The sequence below is a fragment of the Marmota monax genome, unplaced genomic scaffold (genome assembly GCF_021218885.2).
Source record: "Marmota monax isolate L192 unplaced genomic scaffold, Marmota_monax_Labrador192_F-V1.1 WCK01_AAM20220418_F8-fsc00167, whole genome shotgun sequence".
Lineage (NCBI taxonomy): Eukaryota > Metazoa > Chordata > Mammalia > Rodentia > Sciuridae > Marmota > Marmota monax.
The window spans coordinates 856,699-874,302 of NW_026694116.1; the positions used below are offsets into that span (position 1 = coordinate 856,699).

Genomic DNA, 17,604 nt, shown 5'->3' on the forward strand with positions numbered 1-17,604 from the left:
GGGATCTTGTCTTATGTTTGCCTTGGAAGCTCCTTGACCCACAATAGCCTACAACAAGATCCTGGCAGCAGACAGCTTTGCAGATGCCAGGGAGAGACAGGGCTACCTGCTGGGGAGCAGCCCCAGCTGGAGTCCAACATGCTCAGCTGCAGTGCAGAGCTGGGGTTGTCTACAGCTACTCAAGTGCCAAATGCAAGTGTTGCATCCTGGAGAGCTGAACCCAAGATCAGAGTTGCTGTCCAACCAGGCTCTTGGAGGGAGGAGAGTAGTTGGTTGCCCAGGAGGGGTGGGCCCAATTTCCTCTGGACCCTCTTGGCAAACACAAGCTTTAAACAAGCCCAGACCCTGGGCAGCTGCAGGGACCCCATGAAGGCCAACAGAGCTGGGCCCAGGGTGCCTGGAAGGATAGAACTGGGCAACGATTGGTGTATGGCTAGGGAGGAACACCAGCCCCTGCCAGCAGCAGAACTTGGCATGAAGAATGGGCATGGGTGAAGTCCCCCTATTCCCTACTGAGCAGGACCTGGGTTTCCTGTGGCTGGTGTGGGTACTTAGGGGTCACTAGTTATCTCTAGCCCAGGTTCTTTGCTTGACAATAGCGTGTGGCAGAAACCCTCATAGGACAGGGGACAGGATCAGCAATTCTACTGGAAGAGCTGAGGTTGGGGCTGACCTAGGCAAGGTGGGCCCTCGGCTCTGTGTCCCTGAAATAAGAGGAGCAGTCACAGGGAAAGCCACTACAGGCCTTCCCCTCCCTAGAAGGAGCCCCCACAGCTGGACAAGATTTGCATTCTGGCTCTGCAGGTGTCTGGCAGCCCATGTGCTAGGCAGATAGGAGGCTGGTAAGGATCTGTACAAAAACAACCTTTATTGACAACCTGGGTTCTGGGGTGAGTGAGGCCCCTTTCCCCACTTGTCTCGCCTGGACCCTGCTGACTGAGGTGGGACAAAGTAAGGGGCTTCCACAGTGCTGAAATTAGAACCAGGATCTTTCTGGCAGCCCAAGAGAACATGGGGGCCTCAAAAGAGAGGCCCCTTGCAGAGCTGACCTGGAGCCCAACATCCTCATTGCCTGGATGAGCCAGAGGTAGAACCTTTCCCACCCCTGTGGGCTGTGCCTAGGGTTTTTCTTATCACCCTAGGCTGGTAGAGGTTGACAACAGCCCCTCTGGGCACCTGAAACAGTGAGAAGACAGTTGCTGCCATGAAGAGGATGCTTTAAGACAGATGTGCTGAGGGCTGAGTGGTCATGGGGCACATTTGAGACAGGCCCCTACCCACCCAGCCCATCAGCTGTCCTTGCCTCCGCTGCTCTTCTGGTCTGAGGCTGTGGCCTTGGTTAGGTTCCCGGCTTCCCTCTTCAGGACACTGAGCAGAGTCTGTGAGCTTTCCAAAATCTGGAGCCACAGAGAGAAGGTTGCTGCTGCTTTTGGCCATCAGTCCCTCTGCCTCAGCCCCCTTACATGAGGTGTTGGAATCTGGGAAGGGCCCCCTTCCTTCCTAAGTTTGACCCACAACCCTCTCCTCCCGCCCTGTGAAACAGGCTGGGCTAGCTCTGGCCTATGCGGTAGGCTCTGCTCCTCTCGTTGAGCACAACGCACCACAGTTAAGGAGGATGCAGGGCCTCGCAGGCAGCCCCACGGTTAAGCCTGTAGCGGCCGCGGTTCTTGGCCTGCCCACGCTGCCCCAGTCGAAGATGCCAGCAAGGCACAGGTAGGAGCCCAACCTTGAGGTAGGCGGCCTCTGTCTCCGCGATGGTCCGGTCAAACTCGTTGCGAGAGGCGATCTTGCGCGCCAGGTTCTCGTTGACGCGGGCCAGCTTCTCCGTCAGCTGCCTCACCTCGTTCTGCAGCCGCTGCTTCTCGTCCTCCTCCTGCTGGATCTGCCGGCACAGCTCCTCTCGCTTCTGACACAGCTCCTCGATGCCTGAGCGGAGGGGGGGGGGGGGACACCGCGCCGTGGGCCCGAGGCGGAGGCAGCCTCCGCTCCCGGGTGGAGGTCGGCGGTGGAGGCCGGCTCGAGCCGCGCACGTCCCGGCCTGGCCTCCGGGGCGCAGGACCGTGCCAGGCGCGGTCCAGAAAGACGCGGCTCTGGGCTCGCGCCGGCCGGTTCGCGCGGCCTCCCTGAGGCAGGCGGGGCCCAGACCCCCGCCCCGCGGCCTTCTGCCCCCCACTCCCCGCCGCTCACACTTGACTAGCTCGTTGTTGTAGTTCTGCAGCGCCGCGCCCTGCTGGGTCATGGTCAGCAACGCGTCCCGCCGCTTCAACCGCCGCCGGCGTAGCTCGGCTCGCGCCGGCGCACTCCCCCAGTAGCGCGCCGCCTGACGTCATCGCCGTGCGCCTCTCGCGTGCCTCACGTCGACGTGCCGCGCCCAGCGTACGTCATCGCCGGGAGCCACGCAGGGCAGGTCGGGGAACCGGTGGGCGCTGATGGAGACAGAGGCTACGGAGGCGGCGGCGGCAGTGGGAGGCGGCGGCGGGCCTGGGCAGGAGCTATTGGTGGCCTGGAATACCGTGAGCACCGGGCTGGTGCCGCCGGCTGCGCTGGGGCTGGTGAGGCCCGGGAAGGGAGCGGCGGGCCCGCGCGAGGTTCCCGGGACCCTGCGCGCTTTAGGCCGTCCATCCCAGGGTCCACTCGGCTTCGGCCGCTGCGCGCTGTGGCGCCGCCTCTTTCCTCCACTGTCCCGCTTCGTTTCGCTCCCCTGGTAGCCCTTCCCTAGCGTCGGCCGCGGGTGGGAGCAGCGGGGTTTCCACAGCCTCTCCTCCGCTCCTCTGCTCCCCCGTCTGCGCCGTCTCCCCTTTCCTCAACGGTTTTCCGCGCTCCAGGCGTCCTCCCGGACCAGCGGTGCGGTCCCGCCAAAGGAGGAGGAGCTCCGTGCGGCGGTGGAGGTACTGAGGGGCCATGGTCTGCACTCAGTCCTGGAGGAGTGGTTCGTGGAGGTGCTCCAGAACGACCTGCAGGCGAACATCTCTCCCGAGTTCTGGAATGCCATCTCCCAGCGCGAGAACTCTGCCGATGAACCCCAGTGCCTTCTGCTGCTCCTTGACACTTTTGGCCTGCTGGAGAGCCGCCTGGACCCCTACTTGCGCAGCCTAGACCTCCTGGAGAAATGGACTCGTCTGGGCTTGCTGATGGGCACTGGTGCCCAAGGGCTGCGGGAAAAGGTCCACATCATGTTGCGGGGGGTTCTGTTCTTTTCCACCCCTAGGACTTTCCAGGAGATGGTCCAGCGCCTCTATGGGCGTTTCCTGAGAGTCTATATGCAGAGTAAGAGAAAAGGGGAAGGGGGCACAGATCCAGAACTGGAGGGGGAATTGGACAGTCGGTATGCACGACGTCGGTACTATCGGCTCCTGCAGAGTCCTCTGTGTGCAGGATGTGGCAGTGACAAGCAGCAGTGTTGGTGCCGCCAGGCGCTCGAGCAGTTCCACCAGCTCAGCCAGGTCCTGTGAGTACTTCTGCCTGGTAGTTGTGCCCCTGCACCTCCTAATGACCCACTTACTCCTCTGGGTCCAGCTGTTTTTCGTAGGGAGCTGGTGAGCTAGATGGGGGCGGGGTTGTGTTTTGTCGTCTTCCAGCTGTCCTGATAGCCAGAGACATGACAGAGGGATCTTTGTGTGGCAAGTTAACACTCTATCCTGGACACAGAAGTGCCTTTTGTCACTCACATCTATCCCAGGGTTTCAGCTTTGGCCTTGCTGAGACCCCACATGGCTTGCGTCTGCATTAGCAGATTTCTTTTGATTCCAGACTTGCTGGGCTCCACAGAATTCTACTGTGCTTTTTGTAGACTCACTGAGGGAGAAATAGCATTCATTCCCATGGGAGTCCTCACTTTGTAATTGTGAAGGATGTGCTTGCTGGTTCTTCTTTCCCAAATGTGTCGGAGATTAGGCCACTGTGTCGGTAAACAGGTTTTCTTCCCAGTCCTTCAGAGGGGAAAAGAGGTTCTGCTGTTGTTAGAGCCACATCCTATTGTAGTCTTCTAGTGAGTTTTTCTTCCTCTGTAGCCATCTGTGGTGGTTTGCCACGTTGAACAACAGGCAGTGATGCAGTTTGGGAAAGTCTGTTAGGTGATTGAGGGAGCGATTCTGTGGCTGGCCAGCATGGAGGAGGCCCTGAAGGGCTTCTGCTATGTTCATCCCAGGTGTAACTTAACATAGTAACCTTCTTTCTTCTCTCAAATCTCATCTGCTACTGTAGGTCTAGGTCTGCACTGGAAGTACAAGCATTAGCAGCTGTACTCATGTAGCAGGGCAGTGGTGTGTCAGAGCCCTCCCTAGATGAGACTTGTGCCTTGGTAGCTGTGCCTACTGCCACTGATCGATTACACAGAGAATAGTAGTGCCCTAGTCTGAGCAGAGACCAGCTAGACAGGAAGGGCAGTGCTTTGCCAGTGCTCTGTCTTGCCAGCAGCTTTTCCTCAATGTCATTAGTAGAGTTGCCTTCACTCCCCACATCAGGAGAGCTGTGGGGAGAGATTCTCTGGGCACTGGGTGTTGGGTAGTGTGTACCTGGCATGTACTCTAGGCAGGGCTGACCTGGGCAAGGGGCAGGTGTGTGTTACGGGTGCTCCACGGGCAGGGTTCTCCTGTAGGCACAGGCTCAGTCTGCTGGAGCGGGTCAGTGCCGAGGCGGTGACCACTACACTGCACCAGGTGACCCGGGAGAGGATGGAGGACCGCTGTCGGGGCGAGTATGAGCGCTCCTTCCTCCGAGAGTTCCACAAGGTAAGGATCCCCCTCTTGGACTGTGCTCCTCACACTAGGGGTGGGACTATGTTTTGGACAAACCTCATACCCTGACTGTAGAAGCAGCCAGAGTGTGTTAGCCTAGGTGGACCGGGTCCAGGACCAGGTAGTAGTTGAAGCTTTCTTAGTCCTTTTGGTCTCTGGTAACAATGAGGACATATCCACTTGTGCTGGGGATTGAACCCAGACATGCACTATCACCACATTACATCCCCAGCAGTTCTTATCTTTCATTTTGAAACAGGGTTTTGCTAAGTTGCCAAGGCTGTTCTCGAACTTGCAGTCCCCCTGCCTTAGCCTCCTGCGTAGCTGGGGTTACAGGTGTGCACCACCATGCCTGACTCAGACTCTCTGCTGCCCTAAGTGTGGGCTCCCTTAGCAGTTTCCTTATGGACCAACCTGCAATGAGGGGCTGGTGGTCCCAGTGCAGGACCTCAAGGTGTGTTCTGTGACTCTGCTCTGGGTTCCTAGTGTTGTGGAGAAGCTGGGCCCAGCCCTTGAGATTGTCCACTTGCTCCTGTTTCTCCTGTCTTCCCCCCACTGCTTCCAGGTGTTTTGTCTCCTGTAGGTGCAGATTAGCTGCATTGGGGTGGTCAAAATGGATGCCCCCACTGTACTGATCTAGAGCAGGTGGGAGCCCTGCAAGGGCTAGCTACTATGGGTAGGTGTAATGTGCTCCAGGTAGTGGAGTGGAGAAGGTAAACTTTCAGGGTGGTCTTGCTGTTGGTCTGTGGATCTGTGTGTGTCCACAGGTCCACATGGCAGAATGTCTTCCTATGGGTTTACACACATGGATGATTTCATTGTATGTTGCGTTTTTTGCACAGGAGTTGTTTTTTGATAGTCACGTCTGTGGTTCCAAGAGTGGTTTTACTCACTAAGTCATTGGATGGCATGCAGATCATGTGTGCCATCTTTTCACACTAGGATCATTGTTACCAGAGATGCATGTGGGCACTGACATCCATGAGTGTTGTACTGATTTTGGGGGTGCCAGAAACGCCCATTTGGGAGCCTATTATCCTGCACGTTTTGATGTATTTCTGGTCCCCGGATGCTTGGCTTTGGGGGCTCACTGTTATCTAGCCAGATGGTGGGCAGTTGCTGGGTCAGCTGGAGCTTGCTCAGTGTCCCAGTGCCTCACACACCAGTGCTCTCTCACAGTGGATCGAGAGGGTGGTTGGCTGGCTGGGCAAAGTGTTCCTGCAGGATGGCCCCAGCAGACCTGCATCCCCTGAGGCTGGCAGCACGCTGCGCCGCTGGCGCTGCCATGTGCAGAGGTTCTTCTACCGCATCTATGCCAGCCTGCGCATTGAGGAGCTTTTCAGCATCATCCGAGGTTGGTCCTGCCCCAACTCCTGCATCACTTACCGGGGCCTTCCTCAGCACCTTTGCTGTGTCCCCTCTAGAGCTGCACCTACAGCCCTTGCAGGGTGGTGCATCAAGTGAAGCAGGACCCTCCCTACTGTAGCTTCTGGGTGTCTATACTCCTTTGTTGTCTCAGTCTTGGTTCTTGCTTGGGGACTGGTCCTGGGCATCACTTTTGTCTTTTCTTTCCTGTGGGATTCTTTGGTCAAATGGTCAACACAGAAAAGTGTCGAGGGTGATTGAGGTCCAGTGCCCAACAGGTGGCTCTCATCCAGGGCCTCTGCAAAACTGTATGTCCTCTCGCACACTAGGCACACCTTCACCAGCCACATGCTCACACACCTTTCTGTCCCTGAGTGATGCCCCTTCTTTGCAGATTTTCCAGACTCCCGGCCAGCCATCGAGGACCTCAAATATTGCCTGGAGCGGACTGACCAGAGGCAGCAGCTGCTCGTGTCCCTCAGGGCTGCTCTGGAGACTCGGCTCCTCCACCCAGGTGCCCCACACAGTCACTGCCAGCTTCAGCCCTTGGGCTCAGATGCCATTCCTAGATGCCAAGCCCTAGACTTGTAGCTTTAAGGAAGCGATGGGTAGGAAGCAGCCTTTTTGTGATTCTCAGGGGAGCTGTGGCCAACCTCAGCTTCAATTCTCTGAAATCATGACCTGCCTAGTTTGACCTGGGATGGACATGGTCTCAGAACAGAGTGCCTGGCAGAGGGAGAGCTTGCTGCTGAAGAATTTTGGAGAATCCTGAAAGTGGGTGGAGGTGGAGGTGGGGATGGGACCCAGGGTAGTGATCTGCTGGCACCAGGGAGGCTCTTATCTTGGGCACTGTGTGAGCTCTGCCTTATTCTTTTGGCCGTAGGCGTCAACACATGCGACATCATCACTCTCTACATCTCTGCCATCAAGGCGCTGCGCGTCCTGGATCCTTCCATGGTCATCCTGGAAGTGGCTTGTGAGCCTATCCGCCGCTACCTGAGGTAAGGGCTGTGGCTGCCTGGGAGCCACTGTACTCAGCTTTCTTGTCCTACTGAACTTCTTATAGTTCTGTCCAGTGGAAGCCAGAGGTTCTCAGGACAGCAGGAACTTGAGAATTATCCTGATTGACAAAGTCTACTGGCCCAGGCCAGGGGTTCCTTTCCCCTTGACAGTGTGGGATACCTGTCCACATCGCTATGGTATCACTGTACGCTCTGTGTACAGTGGCCACAGGCCCAACCTCAGCTTCTTCCCAGCACCCCTTTTAGCACAGAGAGAAAGACTTGTCTACTTGGCATTGGCCTTGTTGCTGACCAGTTCCTGCAGAGTAGAGAAGAGAACTAGGCTCTGTGTTTGAACAGGTGCCTTGGCACAGTTGCCCAGAAATCTTTCAGGCAGCAAAGGTTCTGGGCTCAGGGAGTGGGGCCCAAGGACCTGAGCAGCAGGAGCTGGCAGGTGTCTGGTCAGTTTGCTGTTTCCTAACCACAATTAGACTAGTCTTTGGGTTTCTGATCGTATTGGTCCTCACTGGTCCCATAATGGTATTGAATCTGTTTTGGAAATTCAGATGTGCCTGTCTTTAGTACCAATCTATTGGCACTGGCCATAGGGGTGGTCAGGTGGTATTGGCATGGCTGTACTGGGTCTAAGGTTAGGGTGGGTGTTGTGAAGGCCATTCAGACAGTGAGGACAGCAGCACTCACCCTGGCAGGACACGGGAGGACACAGTGCGACAGATTGTGGCAGGGCTGACTGGGGACTCTGATGGAACTGGAGACTTGGCTGTTGAGCTGTCCAAGACCGACCCAGCCAGCCTGGAGACTGGCCAGGATAGTGAGGATGACTCTGGAGAGCCTGAAGACTGGGTGCCTGACCCTGTGGATGCTGACCCAGGTCAGCTCGCCCCACCAGCTTCTCTCCTCCCCTCCCCTCCCCTCCCCTCCCCTCCCCTCCCGGGCCTGTCTAGGGGTCTGCTGCTTCACTGTGTCTGGAGCAGCCATCACCTTAAGCTCGGGATCCAAGGTCAGAGCCTTGTCAACATCAGCCAACTTTTTGTGCCCCTTCACTGGTCACCTCAGTTGTGGGAGGTACCCCACCCCTTGTGGATGTTGCTTGTGGAGGAGTTGGGTTCATGGCAGGGTTGTGGCTCCTCTGTGTGGGGTCTCTGATGACTGTGGGTCCCTGCCCTGCTCCTGTCCTGGCATAGTTAGTCTTTGGTCTCTGAGAGTAAAACCCAAGGTCCTTTAGTTTGTTCCTGAGCCTGGATGGGGGTTCAGCAAGACCTCTGTGAGACGGCTGGGCTGGGGGATCAGAGCCTAGGTCTGTTGGGAATCACTGGGTCATTCCCAGCCACATCAAGGAGCAGTGAGCCCTCCAGGCTGTGCTGGGCTGCGGTGTCCAGCAAGGTGGGCTCTGGGGTGTTCCTGTCCTTGCTGAGGTGCCTGTGATGTGACTCCCCCTGGGCCAGGGAAGTCAAGCTCCAAGCGGCGCTCCTCGGATATCATCAGCCTGCTGGTCAGCATCTATGGCAGCAAAGACCTTTTCATCAACGAGTACCGCTCCCTGCTGGCCGACCGGCTCCTGCACCAGTTCAGCTTTAGCCCTGAGCGGTAAGGCCTGTGAGGTGCCCGCTGACCTCCAGGGGGTGCTGCCTGCTGCTTTCTCAGCCACAGGAGCTGTACTTCTGCTCTCTTGGTGGTGGGTTGCCTGGGCAGGCTCTGGGCTGCACATGTCGGTTGGGGTGGGGCACACCACAGCCCCTCCCAGAAACACAATCTTCCAGGGAGATCCGTAACGTGGAGCTGCTGAAACTGCGTTTTGGTGAGGCCCCAATGCACTTCTGTGAGGTCATGCTGAAGGTGGGTGTCTACAGCCGGCTCCCCAGCCCCTGACCTTACTCCTCCAGCCAGGACCTTGGTAATATGCTTTGCCCTTCTCAGGACATGGCAGATTCCCGCCGTATCAACGCCAACATCCGAGAGGAGGATGAGAAGCGGCCTGTGGAGGAGCAACCACCTTTTGGGGTTTATGCTGTTATCTTGTCCAGTGAGTTCTGGCCTCCCTTTAAGGATGAGAAGCTGGAGGTCCCCGAGGACATCAGGGCAGCCCTGGAAGTTTACTGCAAGAAGTATGAGAAGCTGAAGGTATGGCTGCCAAGCCTCTTCTGTCTCTAGTCCACCATCAACTCCTGCTCTCTCTGGATCGGTCCCTGCCCAGCCACCCCTGCAGGAGGGGCGTGGGCATGGCTGTGCTCCTATGGTGTGTGTGCAGGTGCTCCTTCAGCTGTCATCCTGACTCAGGGACCTGAGACCACAGCAAGCCCCTTGCCCTGAGCTCCCTCTCCTCTGCTGTGCATGGCTCCCCCCTGTTAGGGTCATTCAGGATTGCATCTCTGCTGTGATCTCCACTCTCTAGCCCCCTTGGCCTCCATTGTCCTGTTCCCAACCTTCCTCCTGGCTTTCTTTTCCCAAAGATGCTGTCCAGTTCTCAAAGGCACTCAGGGACTAGAATTGTACAATTGTAATAAGAGCCCTGGGAGGCCCAGGGGTAGGGCAAGGAGCGCGAGGGGAGCAGGCAGTGCATACCAGGGAGAGAGGGGACCACTGGTCTGGAGGTCACTAGCTGGTGTAATAGGATTGGCCCCCTGTGGTACATGCTTCCTGAAGTATAGATGGGCCCAGTGGTACCAGGAGCTGGAGTCCCACTTGAAGGTGGGTAGGGGAGTTCAGGGGTCAGCCATGTGGGGAGAGGAAGCAACTAGATATCCAGCCAGGCTCTGGACACAGAGTAAACACAGGATCTAGTCCATGTGGTGCTACCCAGTGAGTGGTGGAGCCTGCAAGGAGCTGGGCACCCCAGCAGAGCAGGCAGAGGATGTGAGAGGTGGCCTTGGAACAAAAGCGTCTGGGAGGTGAACCCTGACCTCTGGAGATGGGTGAACCGGCAGTAGCCAGAGCTTGATGCAAGGGAGCTGGGCTGTGGGAGCGTTGGCAGGTAGTCTGTTCACTGTGAGGAGGTGCTGGATCTCCTGCAGATGAAAGGCCTTGTCCTGCTTACAGGCTGACTTACCACTGGACGGGACAGTGAGTCCCCTTAGTACTGGAGAGAGTGTTGCTTTCTAGAGGTAGATAAGGGGAGCCTGTGCAGAGAGTGCTGAGCACAGAAGCCACGGAGGGGATGGGCTTGTGCTAGTGGCCATGAGAGCCTGGCTGCCTGCCCACACCTCAGCTCAGGTTCTGGAAGAGCTGCGTCTGCATGGCCCTCCCAGATGCCAGGTAGAAAGGTAGGCTGCTGGCTGCCTGGAATCTCCAGCTCCTACCCGTGCAGTGGCACGTGTGCTTACAGTCTGCAGGCACCCAGCCCACCACGTCCTGGTCGAGAACCTCTGGGTGGCCAGGCCCACACCCTCAACGCCCTCTCCCTCTGCCCTTTCTGCTTGCCCTGTTGGTGTGAGGCATCCATTGGTCTTCCACCAGCTTGAACCTTGGGTCCCAGGCATGGCTTGGCCACACCCTCTCGCTCAGGCCTAATGTGCTGGGCTACAACCCTTTGGTGGTACTCTTCTCAGCTCTAGCTGGACTTTGGAGTGGCTTAGGAGGACACCTGGGCCATGCTGAGAGGGGGGCCAGGCCTGTGGCCATAATTCCTGTCTGCTGCCAGAAGAGCTCCTGGATGAGGATCTTGATGGATGTGTGTGGCTGTGTGACCCATTGTTTACACCTGTGTCTTGCCATGTCTGTCCTGCTGTGGCACTTGGGAAGGTCCTGCTTGGAGCCAGAGCTGGGAGGGCTCTGTTGGCTGCAACATGGCAAGCCACTGGCTCTGCTCCCATTTCTGTCTGTAAAGTAGGGTTCCTTGGTGCTTGTCCCTAGGGCTGCAAGAGTCCCAGAAGGACTCAGAGCAGTACTTGGTCCCAAGAGCAGCTGAACCAGTGTTCTGGGGCTGTCATAACAAAGTGCCACAGACTAGGGTCTCTGAGAACAGAAACATTAAGGGATCACAAGCGAAATGTCATAGGGCCACACTCCCTTCTGAGGTTCTAGGGACGGTTCCTTCCCTCCTAACCCAAGGCCCCAAGAGAACTTGGGGTGCTGTGTTTCTCCCACGTATCTCTGGGATTTAGAACTTTAACATCTCTTAATGTGGGGCAGGGCACAGATCAATCCATCACAGTCTGCTCTATGGTCCTCCAAATTCAGGTCTCTTATGCATGCTTCTCTTAACATCTCTAAAAAATCATGACTCTTTAGCATCAACTCTTAAGTGTGTTCTCTTGTATGTGAACACAAAGTCCCAAATCTCAGCATGTAAATCTCAGGAGATGTAATTGTGACTTGGAGTCTGATCTGTCTGGGGCAGATTCCCTGTCCAGCTGTGAAATGAGGTTACCTGGTTCCAGAATACATTGGTGAGACAAGCCTAGGGTAGATATTCCCAACGGGAGAAATTCGAGAGAAGGGTCATGAGTCCCAAAGGAGTGAAACCCAGCAAGGGTTGCAGGGAATCTCGAAGCCTGGTACTCCGCCTGCTACTCTGTCCTCTTGGCTTACAGGGCAGCCCACCCCAGCAATTGCAGATCTGACTGGTCGTCCTGGTGGCCCTTCCTTTTGTGTTGGTTTCAGTCTGGCTTGTAGCATTTCTGCTGGTGTCCGGTTCTTAAGCACCATGTTCTCCATGATACACAGACCTTCCTGAGTGCCCTTCTGCTCCTGATCTGCCACAGTGGCCAGTCAACCCACAAGTCACACCTGACTTCAGTATACACTTGTCCCACCATACCCTGGTCCTGTCTTCAGAGCTACGGGTCATCAAGTACTGCTTCCCCTTTCCTGACAGCTGCTTCCTCAGTTTATTCCTCTACCTGTGCATTTTGCAGTAAGCAACAAGGAGTAACCAGGCTGCACTCCCACACACTGCTGGGGAGTCTCAGGCGTGTACCAACTTATCATCACAGAGCAGAACAGTTTAGCCAAGTTTTCTGCCATTTTTGCTGCAGTTGCCAATAACACGTTTCTCATTTCCACCTGAAACTTCACCAGAAGCACTTTTTGAAAGGATTTTTATTTTGAGATTAGGTCACACTGAGTTGCCCAAGCTGGCCTCAGACTCAAATCCTCCCACTTCAGCCTCCCAAGTCACTGAGATCTAAGGCATGCACCACTGTGCCCAGCTCAGAAGCACCTTCTAAGGTCTCCATTTCTACTAGTTTTCCCTTCTTGACGTTTGTGTTCTCCAAGGAACCACAGCGCTCCTTCCTGAGCCTTCACCAACATCATTCTTATCCACTTGTACCTTTAAGGCATCCTGGCTCTTACCTGCATCACTCCACCGCTCTTCCAGTCTCTGCCCATGGCCCAATTCCAAAGCCTTTTCTGTTTTCAGGTATTTGTTACATGCAGCAGCACCCCTTCCTGGTACCAAAGTTGATCCATTTCTGTGACTGCTATAAAAGTATCACAAACTGAGTGCTTAAAACAACAGAAATATATTGTCTCAGTTCTGGAGACGAAATCCAGTATCGAGGCAGTGGCAGGGTCATGCTTTCTGGCACCTGTAGGAATGTGTCCTTCCTAGTCACCCCCTGCTTCTGGTGTCTGCCTGTAGTCCTTGATGTTTCCTGGCTTGTGGCCACATCACTACAGGCACTGCCTCCTGTGTGCCTGTCCTGACCTTATCCTCCCTTTGACTTTAACATGACCTCCTCTTAAAGGTTCTCCTTGGTGCCGACTCCAGCCAGGGAAGGGTGCATTCTAAGGTCCTGAGAGGATGGGTGTGGACTTTTGTCCTGAGGTGGCACAATGTCACTTATAACAGTGGTCCCTGCTCTTACGTTATGGTAGGTGAGGAGCTAGAAACTGGAACTCAGGAGTCTGTTCTTGCTGACCACCTCCCTGCCAGGGCTAGCAGTGGTGTGGGCAGGGACCCCCTTTCTCACATGTGCTAGGTGGCATGGCCCATTAGTCTGAGCCTCGTTCTATGGCCTGGTCAGGACTACAGGCTGTGCATGCTGACCTCTGTCCTCAGGCCATGCGAACCCTTAGCTGGAAACACACCCTGGGCCTGGTGACCATGGATGTAGAGTTGGCTGACCGCACCCTATCTGTGGCAGTAACCCCCGTGCAGGCAGTAGTCTTGCTGTACTTCCAGGATCAAGGTGAGCCCACAGGTCCCAACAGTCTGCCCTGGCTCTGCCACCCTGGGGCCAGTGCCAGGCATTGCTCTTGTCATAACCAGCCATGGGGTGCGGCACTTTGACCAGTGGGGGCAGTCCTGGGCCATGGGGCAATGACTCTTTCCCTTTGCTGAGGGTCCCGCTGACCTCTGGGAGGCCGTGCTGGGCTGTCAGGATGCATGCCAGCATGCCTGTGACTGTGCACAGCCGTCTGGACCTTGGAGCAGCTGAGCAAGGTGGTGAAGATGCCTGTGGCACTGCTGCGGCGGCGCATGTCCGTGTGGCTGCAGCAGGGTGTGCTGCGCGAGGAGCCGCCTGGCACCTTCTCTGTCATCGAGGAGGAGCGACCTCAGGACCGTGACAGCATGGTGCTCATAGACAGTGACGAGGAGAGTGACTCAGGCATGGCCTCCCAGGCTGACCAGAAAGAGGAGGAACTGCTGGTGTGTGCCTTTGGTGGGCTTGGGGAGGAGCGGTACAGTCCCAGTGGGCAGGCCAACTGACCACCTTGCTGCTGTCCCCAGCTCTTCTGGACTTACATCCAGGCCATGCTGACCAACCTGGAGAGCCTGTCGCTGGAGCGCATCTACAGCATGCTGCGGATGTTTGTGATGACCGGCCCCGCACTGGCAGAGATTGACCTGCAGGAGCTCCAGGGCTACCTGCAGAAGAAAGTGCGTGACCAGCAGCTCATCTACTCGGCCGGCGTCTACCGCCTGCCCAAGAGCTGCAGCTGATGCTGCCTGCCAGGCCCAGGCTTGGGACAACCCCCCACCTGAGTATGACCCCAGGATGAATAGGGCTTCTGCTCCTGCCCAGCTCCTTCCAGCCCCACCCCCTCCAAATGCAGATTAAAGTAGGTCAGTTCTTATCCTTCAGTGTCCTGCTGGCTTTGTGAACCCATGGACATGTCCTGATTTTCCCTCAGGATTGGCCACTCCACCTTGGCCCTAGAGCCCAGCAATAGGTGAGGCCAGGAGTGAGCGAGGACGGGCTGCCTAGGAGTGCCCTGCTTTGCAGCCAGCCACCTGCCACACCTCAGCCTCCCTCTCCACCGGCCTTTGGAAGGAGCCCTTGGGGCCCCCAGCCTGCAGTCTGTCTGGCTCTGCAGCTGGTGTTGCTGGGGCTTGGAAACTCTGTAGAACCTGAATTGCAAGGTGGCCTGAAGAAGTCTGTGCACTCCAGCTTTGAAGGGCTGCATGAGGACACAACCTAGTGGCCTGAGATCAGCCATTTGTCCACCTGCCCCACACTGGAGTGGTATGGCCACTGTGCTTAGAGCTCATGAGTGAATGTGTTCTCAGGTAGTTACTTCCATGTCCCCCAAACCTGAGGTCCCAAGTATGGGCCAGGCACAGGGAAAGGAAAGCACCATGGGCCAGCCCTCTCCTTCCCCTCACATCAGGGACCAGCCACTCTTGGCAGTCTCTGCCCAAGAGGCCAGGTAGGGAGAGGTCCCAGCACTGTCCTCACCCCTTGGGTCTAGGCTGGCCTGAGACACTTCCAAACTGAGCAGGGTGTCCCAGCCCCAGAGCTGCTGTTCCCAGGCAGGCAGTGCTCTGTCTCAAGGCCTGTCCTCAGGTGACAAAGGCCCTTTGGAACCATTGCCTCTGTTCTGCTCCTGCCCAGGGTGCATGCCCAGACCATGAGCCACACCCAGCTTCAGCTCTGTCGCTGCCACTGTTCCAGACACCCTTCCTGGACCCCTCATGTCCACTGTCCTGGGGTGCAGAGCTACCCTTCCCACAGTTCCAGCTGTGGCCTATTCTGCATTGGGGTCCTGAATGGGACTTCCCTCACCCTCTTATTCTAGAGCATTGGAGCAGGAAGCAGTACAAGCTAGACAGTCTCAGCAATGGTGTGAGGATTCCCAATGCCCCACAGGCTTGGCCACAGCATGAGTGGTCTGCTCTCTTGGGTTCCCCTACCTGCTCCCCTCCACTCCACGACTGCCCTTGTGTCATTGCCACTACATGAGTTCTGGTGGAAGCAGACACCTGAAAGCTGTGACACCCACCATTTTCTCCACCAGGTGGCCCTCCCTGGGCCCTGCTGTCCCTGGTCACCACTTGCCCCCCCCGGGGGGGGGGGCGTGTAACCAGGATGCAAACCTGTTAGGCTGGCCTGGCAGGGTGGCTGTGCCAGCCTTGGCCTCTGGCACGCCCCTGCTCTTGTGTGCCTTTGCATTTATCTCCAGTGTGTGTCCTGGAGATCTCTGAGAGTTGTGGGTCACGGCCTCACCAGGAGCTGCTGACCTGTGCTGTGCTGACCCAAAAGGAGAGCATCTTACCGGCAGTCAGACTGGACCCCCAGTGATCAGAGCCATGGAGTCAGGCTGTGCCCTTCCCCTGATCCCTGTGGGGCCCACCTGGTAGGAGGCCCCACCCTGGTCAACCACAGTTCGGGCATTTCCTCTTTGGTGTCTTGTGGTTTGCTTGGCAGGTCCTTAGGGGAGGGGTGGGGTGTGGTGGCAGGGTGGGGCTATTCCGCATCCCACCTTGGAACCACAGGTTCAGTGAGGAGGGGGAGGTTTAACAATGCCAGCCCAAGGTGACAAGCTGCCTTGAGCAGTGACTGCCTGGTCTCAGAGGGAATAGACACCTAGGCAGCAGTCTCTAACTTCAGTGACATTTAGACTTGCAACCATTTTTGACCACTTGCCCCCAGAGGGAATCATGGCCTGAGGTCCTGCTTGGGCAGGTGTGGCTAGGGCCCCCTGTCAACCTCTTCTGGGTGATTGGGGATCCCTTGGAGGAACCAGCAGCCCTCCTGACCTGGCTTTGCTGGCAGTTTAGGCCCAACCCTCCCTGAACAGCCAATAAAGGCAGATGAAGGCAGTCCTCCTTGGCCCCTTCCTGCCCCATCCCTGTGCAGCAGTGACCTGCAGCTGCCTAGGGCTCAGGCCCACCCAGCCCTGCAGTCCTTGTGTTGACAAAAGGAACCAAGGCCCCTGAACACCAGAGGCTGACATCAGACCACACCCCCCTTCACTGTGCAGCTCGGTTGGTACCACCAAGGCCCCAGCCCCACCATTGCCTGCCTCTGATCTGGCCAGGGCTCCTCCCTACCTGCCCCATACCAAGACTCCTTGAATCCCGGTGCCAGCTTGGATGCTGAGGCCCTGCCCCCACCTTCCCTGCCTCACAGCCCCACTGTGAGGTCAGAGCCTTCCGACAAGTTCCGTCCACAGGTGTGCCGTGGGGCTGGGGGCTGGACATGGCCCCCTGTCCCCAACCTGACTGCTGCCTGGCTGGCAGCCCCCTGGGCCTGATATGTCTGTCCCTTTTGCTCATCCCTGCTGCAGGTGCCTCCTCCTGCCTTTGGCCCCCAGCCATAGCCCCTCCCTTTTGCAGGCAGGGCCAACCTGCCTATGTCCTTCTGGTGGCCTCTGGGTGAGGGTGGGTTAGAAGTCCCCTGCAGGCAGGTGACTGGCCCTGCCCTGTGGCCCTGTCTCTGCAGCTGGAACCTACTGTGACTGCAGCCTGGGCCTCAGCCGCGAGGCCCTCATCGCTCTCATTGTGGTGCTGGCAGGAGTCAGCGCTAGCTGCTTCTGCGCCCTCGTGGTTGTGGCACTTGGAGTCCTTCGAGCCAAGGGGTGCGTGAGCCCCAGGCTTGGGAGCAATAGGAGTGAGGCCAAGCCTCCAGGGCCTCCACCCCTTGGGTAGGGTGTCATGAGGGTCTGGGAATGGTGCTCCCTGGCGGAGTGTGCCTGGGAGGGGCCAGCGCACCGCTGCAGTATTCATGCTTACCTTCATCCCTACAGTGAACCAAGCACCAGACATGTGGACAACAGGTGAGTGCCGCAGGAGGGCCCCAGGGGTGACCTGTGCCTCACTGGAAGTGCAGTCACAGGGACACAGAGCACTGCTCCAAGGGCTGGCCTTCCCAGGGTGGCCAAGGCCCCGCCAGCCCCTGCTGACTGGACCTGCATCATGCAGGTTGGTGGGGCACTTCGGGGTCCAGGAAGATCGCATGGACCTGCATGCAGTGCACGTGGAGTCCCACCTTATGGACCCTGAACTGGAGGTTTCCATGATGCCATCACTGGAGGACCATGGCCTCATGACCATCCCCATGGAGGCTACTCTAGAGGAGCCGCCCCCACCCCCACCCCCTGAATAGGGTGGAGGGCAATTGGGCAGGGGAATTAAACATTATTTAGTGGTTGTGTGCTGTCCTCCTTGCAAGCTCCAAAGTCCCTGGAGACTGCTCTGTGGTATGTATGCATTCGGTTATGGGGCAGGGAACCACCCCGCCTGGTGCTTCCACCTTCTGGCACAGCTGGCCAGCCCAGCCCCCTCCCTGAAGCTTCCTGCTGCTTCTTCCCACCCT

The 17,604-nt window shown here is 57.2% G+C and overlaps 3 protein-coding genes across 3 annotated transcripts; 2 read left to right on the plus strand and 1 right to left on the minus strand.

Annotated features, from left to right (window-relative positions):
* Window positions 1-848: 848 nt before the first annotated feature.
* Window positions 849-2,333, minus strand: Ssna1 (SS nuclear autoantigen 1). The gene is made up of 3 exons (XM_046465545.2): window positions 2,188-2,333; window positions 1,727-1,926; window positions 849-1,397 (listed from the first exon to the last, which is right to left on the minus strand). The coding sequence occupies exons 1-3, from the start codon at window positions 2,237-2,239 to the stop codon at window positions 1,290-1,292; spliced, it is 360 nt and encodes a 119-aa protein (XP_046321501.1). The 5' UTR covers window positions 2,240-2,333; the 3' UTR covers window positions 849-1,289.
* A 45-nt stretch (window positions 2,334-2,378) lies between these two features.
* Anapc2 (anaphase promoting complex subunit 2) lies at window positions 2,379-14,143 on the plus strand. The gene is made up of 13 exons (XM_046465533.2): window positions 2,379-2,552; window positions 2,826-3,448; window positions 4,598-4,730; window positions 5,916-6,090; window positions 6,496-6,615; window positions 6,985-7,102; window positions 7,813-7,994; window positions 8,569-8,710; window positions 8,884-8,959; window positions 9,041-9,244; window positions 13,125-13,254; window positions 13,480-13,715; window positions 13,797-14,143. The coding sequence occupies exons 1-13, from the start codon at window positions 2,430-2,432 to the stop codon at window positions 14,007-14,009; spliced, it is 2,475 nt and encodes an 824-aa protein (XP_046321489.1). The 5' UTR covers window positions 2,379-2,429; the 3' UTR covers window positions 14,010-14,143.
* Window positions 14,144-15,756: 1,613 nt separating this feature from the next.
* Tmem210 (transmembrane protein 210) lies at window positions 15,757-17,575 on the plus strand. Its single transcript, XM_046465546.2, has 4 exons — window positions 15,757-16,576; window positions 16,732-16,867; window positions 17,036-17,065; window positions 17,211-17,575. The coding sequence occupies exons 1-4, from the start codon at window positions 16,489-16,491 to the stop codon at window positions 17,392-17,394; spliced, it is 438 nt and encodes a 145-aa protein (XP_046321502.1). The 5' UTR covers window positions 15,757-16,488; the 3' UTR covers window positions 17,395-17,575.
* Window positions 17,576-17,604: the final 29 nt, after the last annotated feature.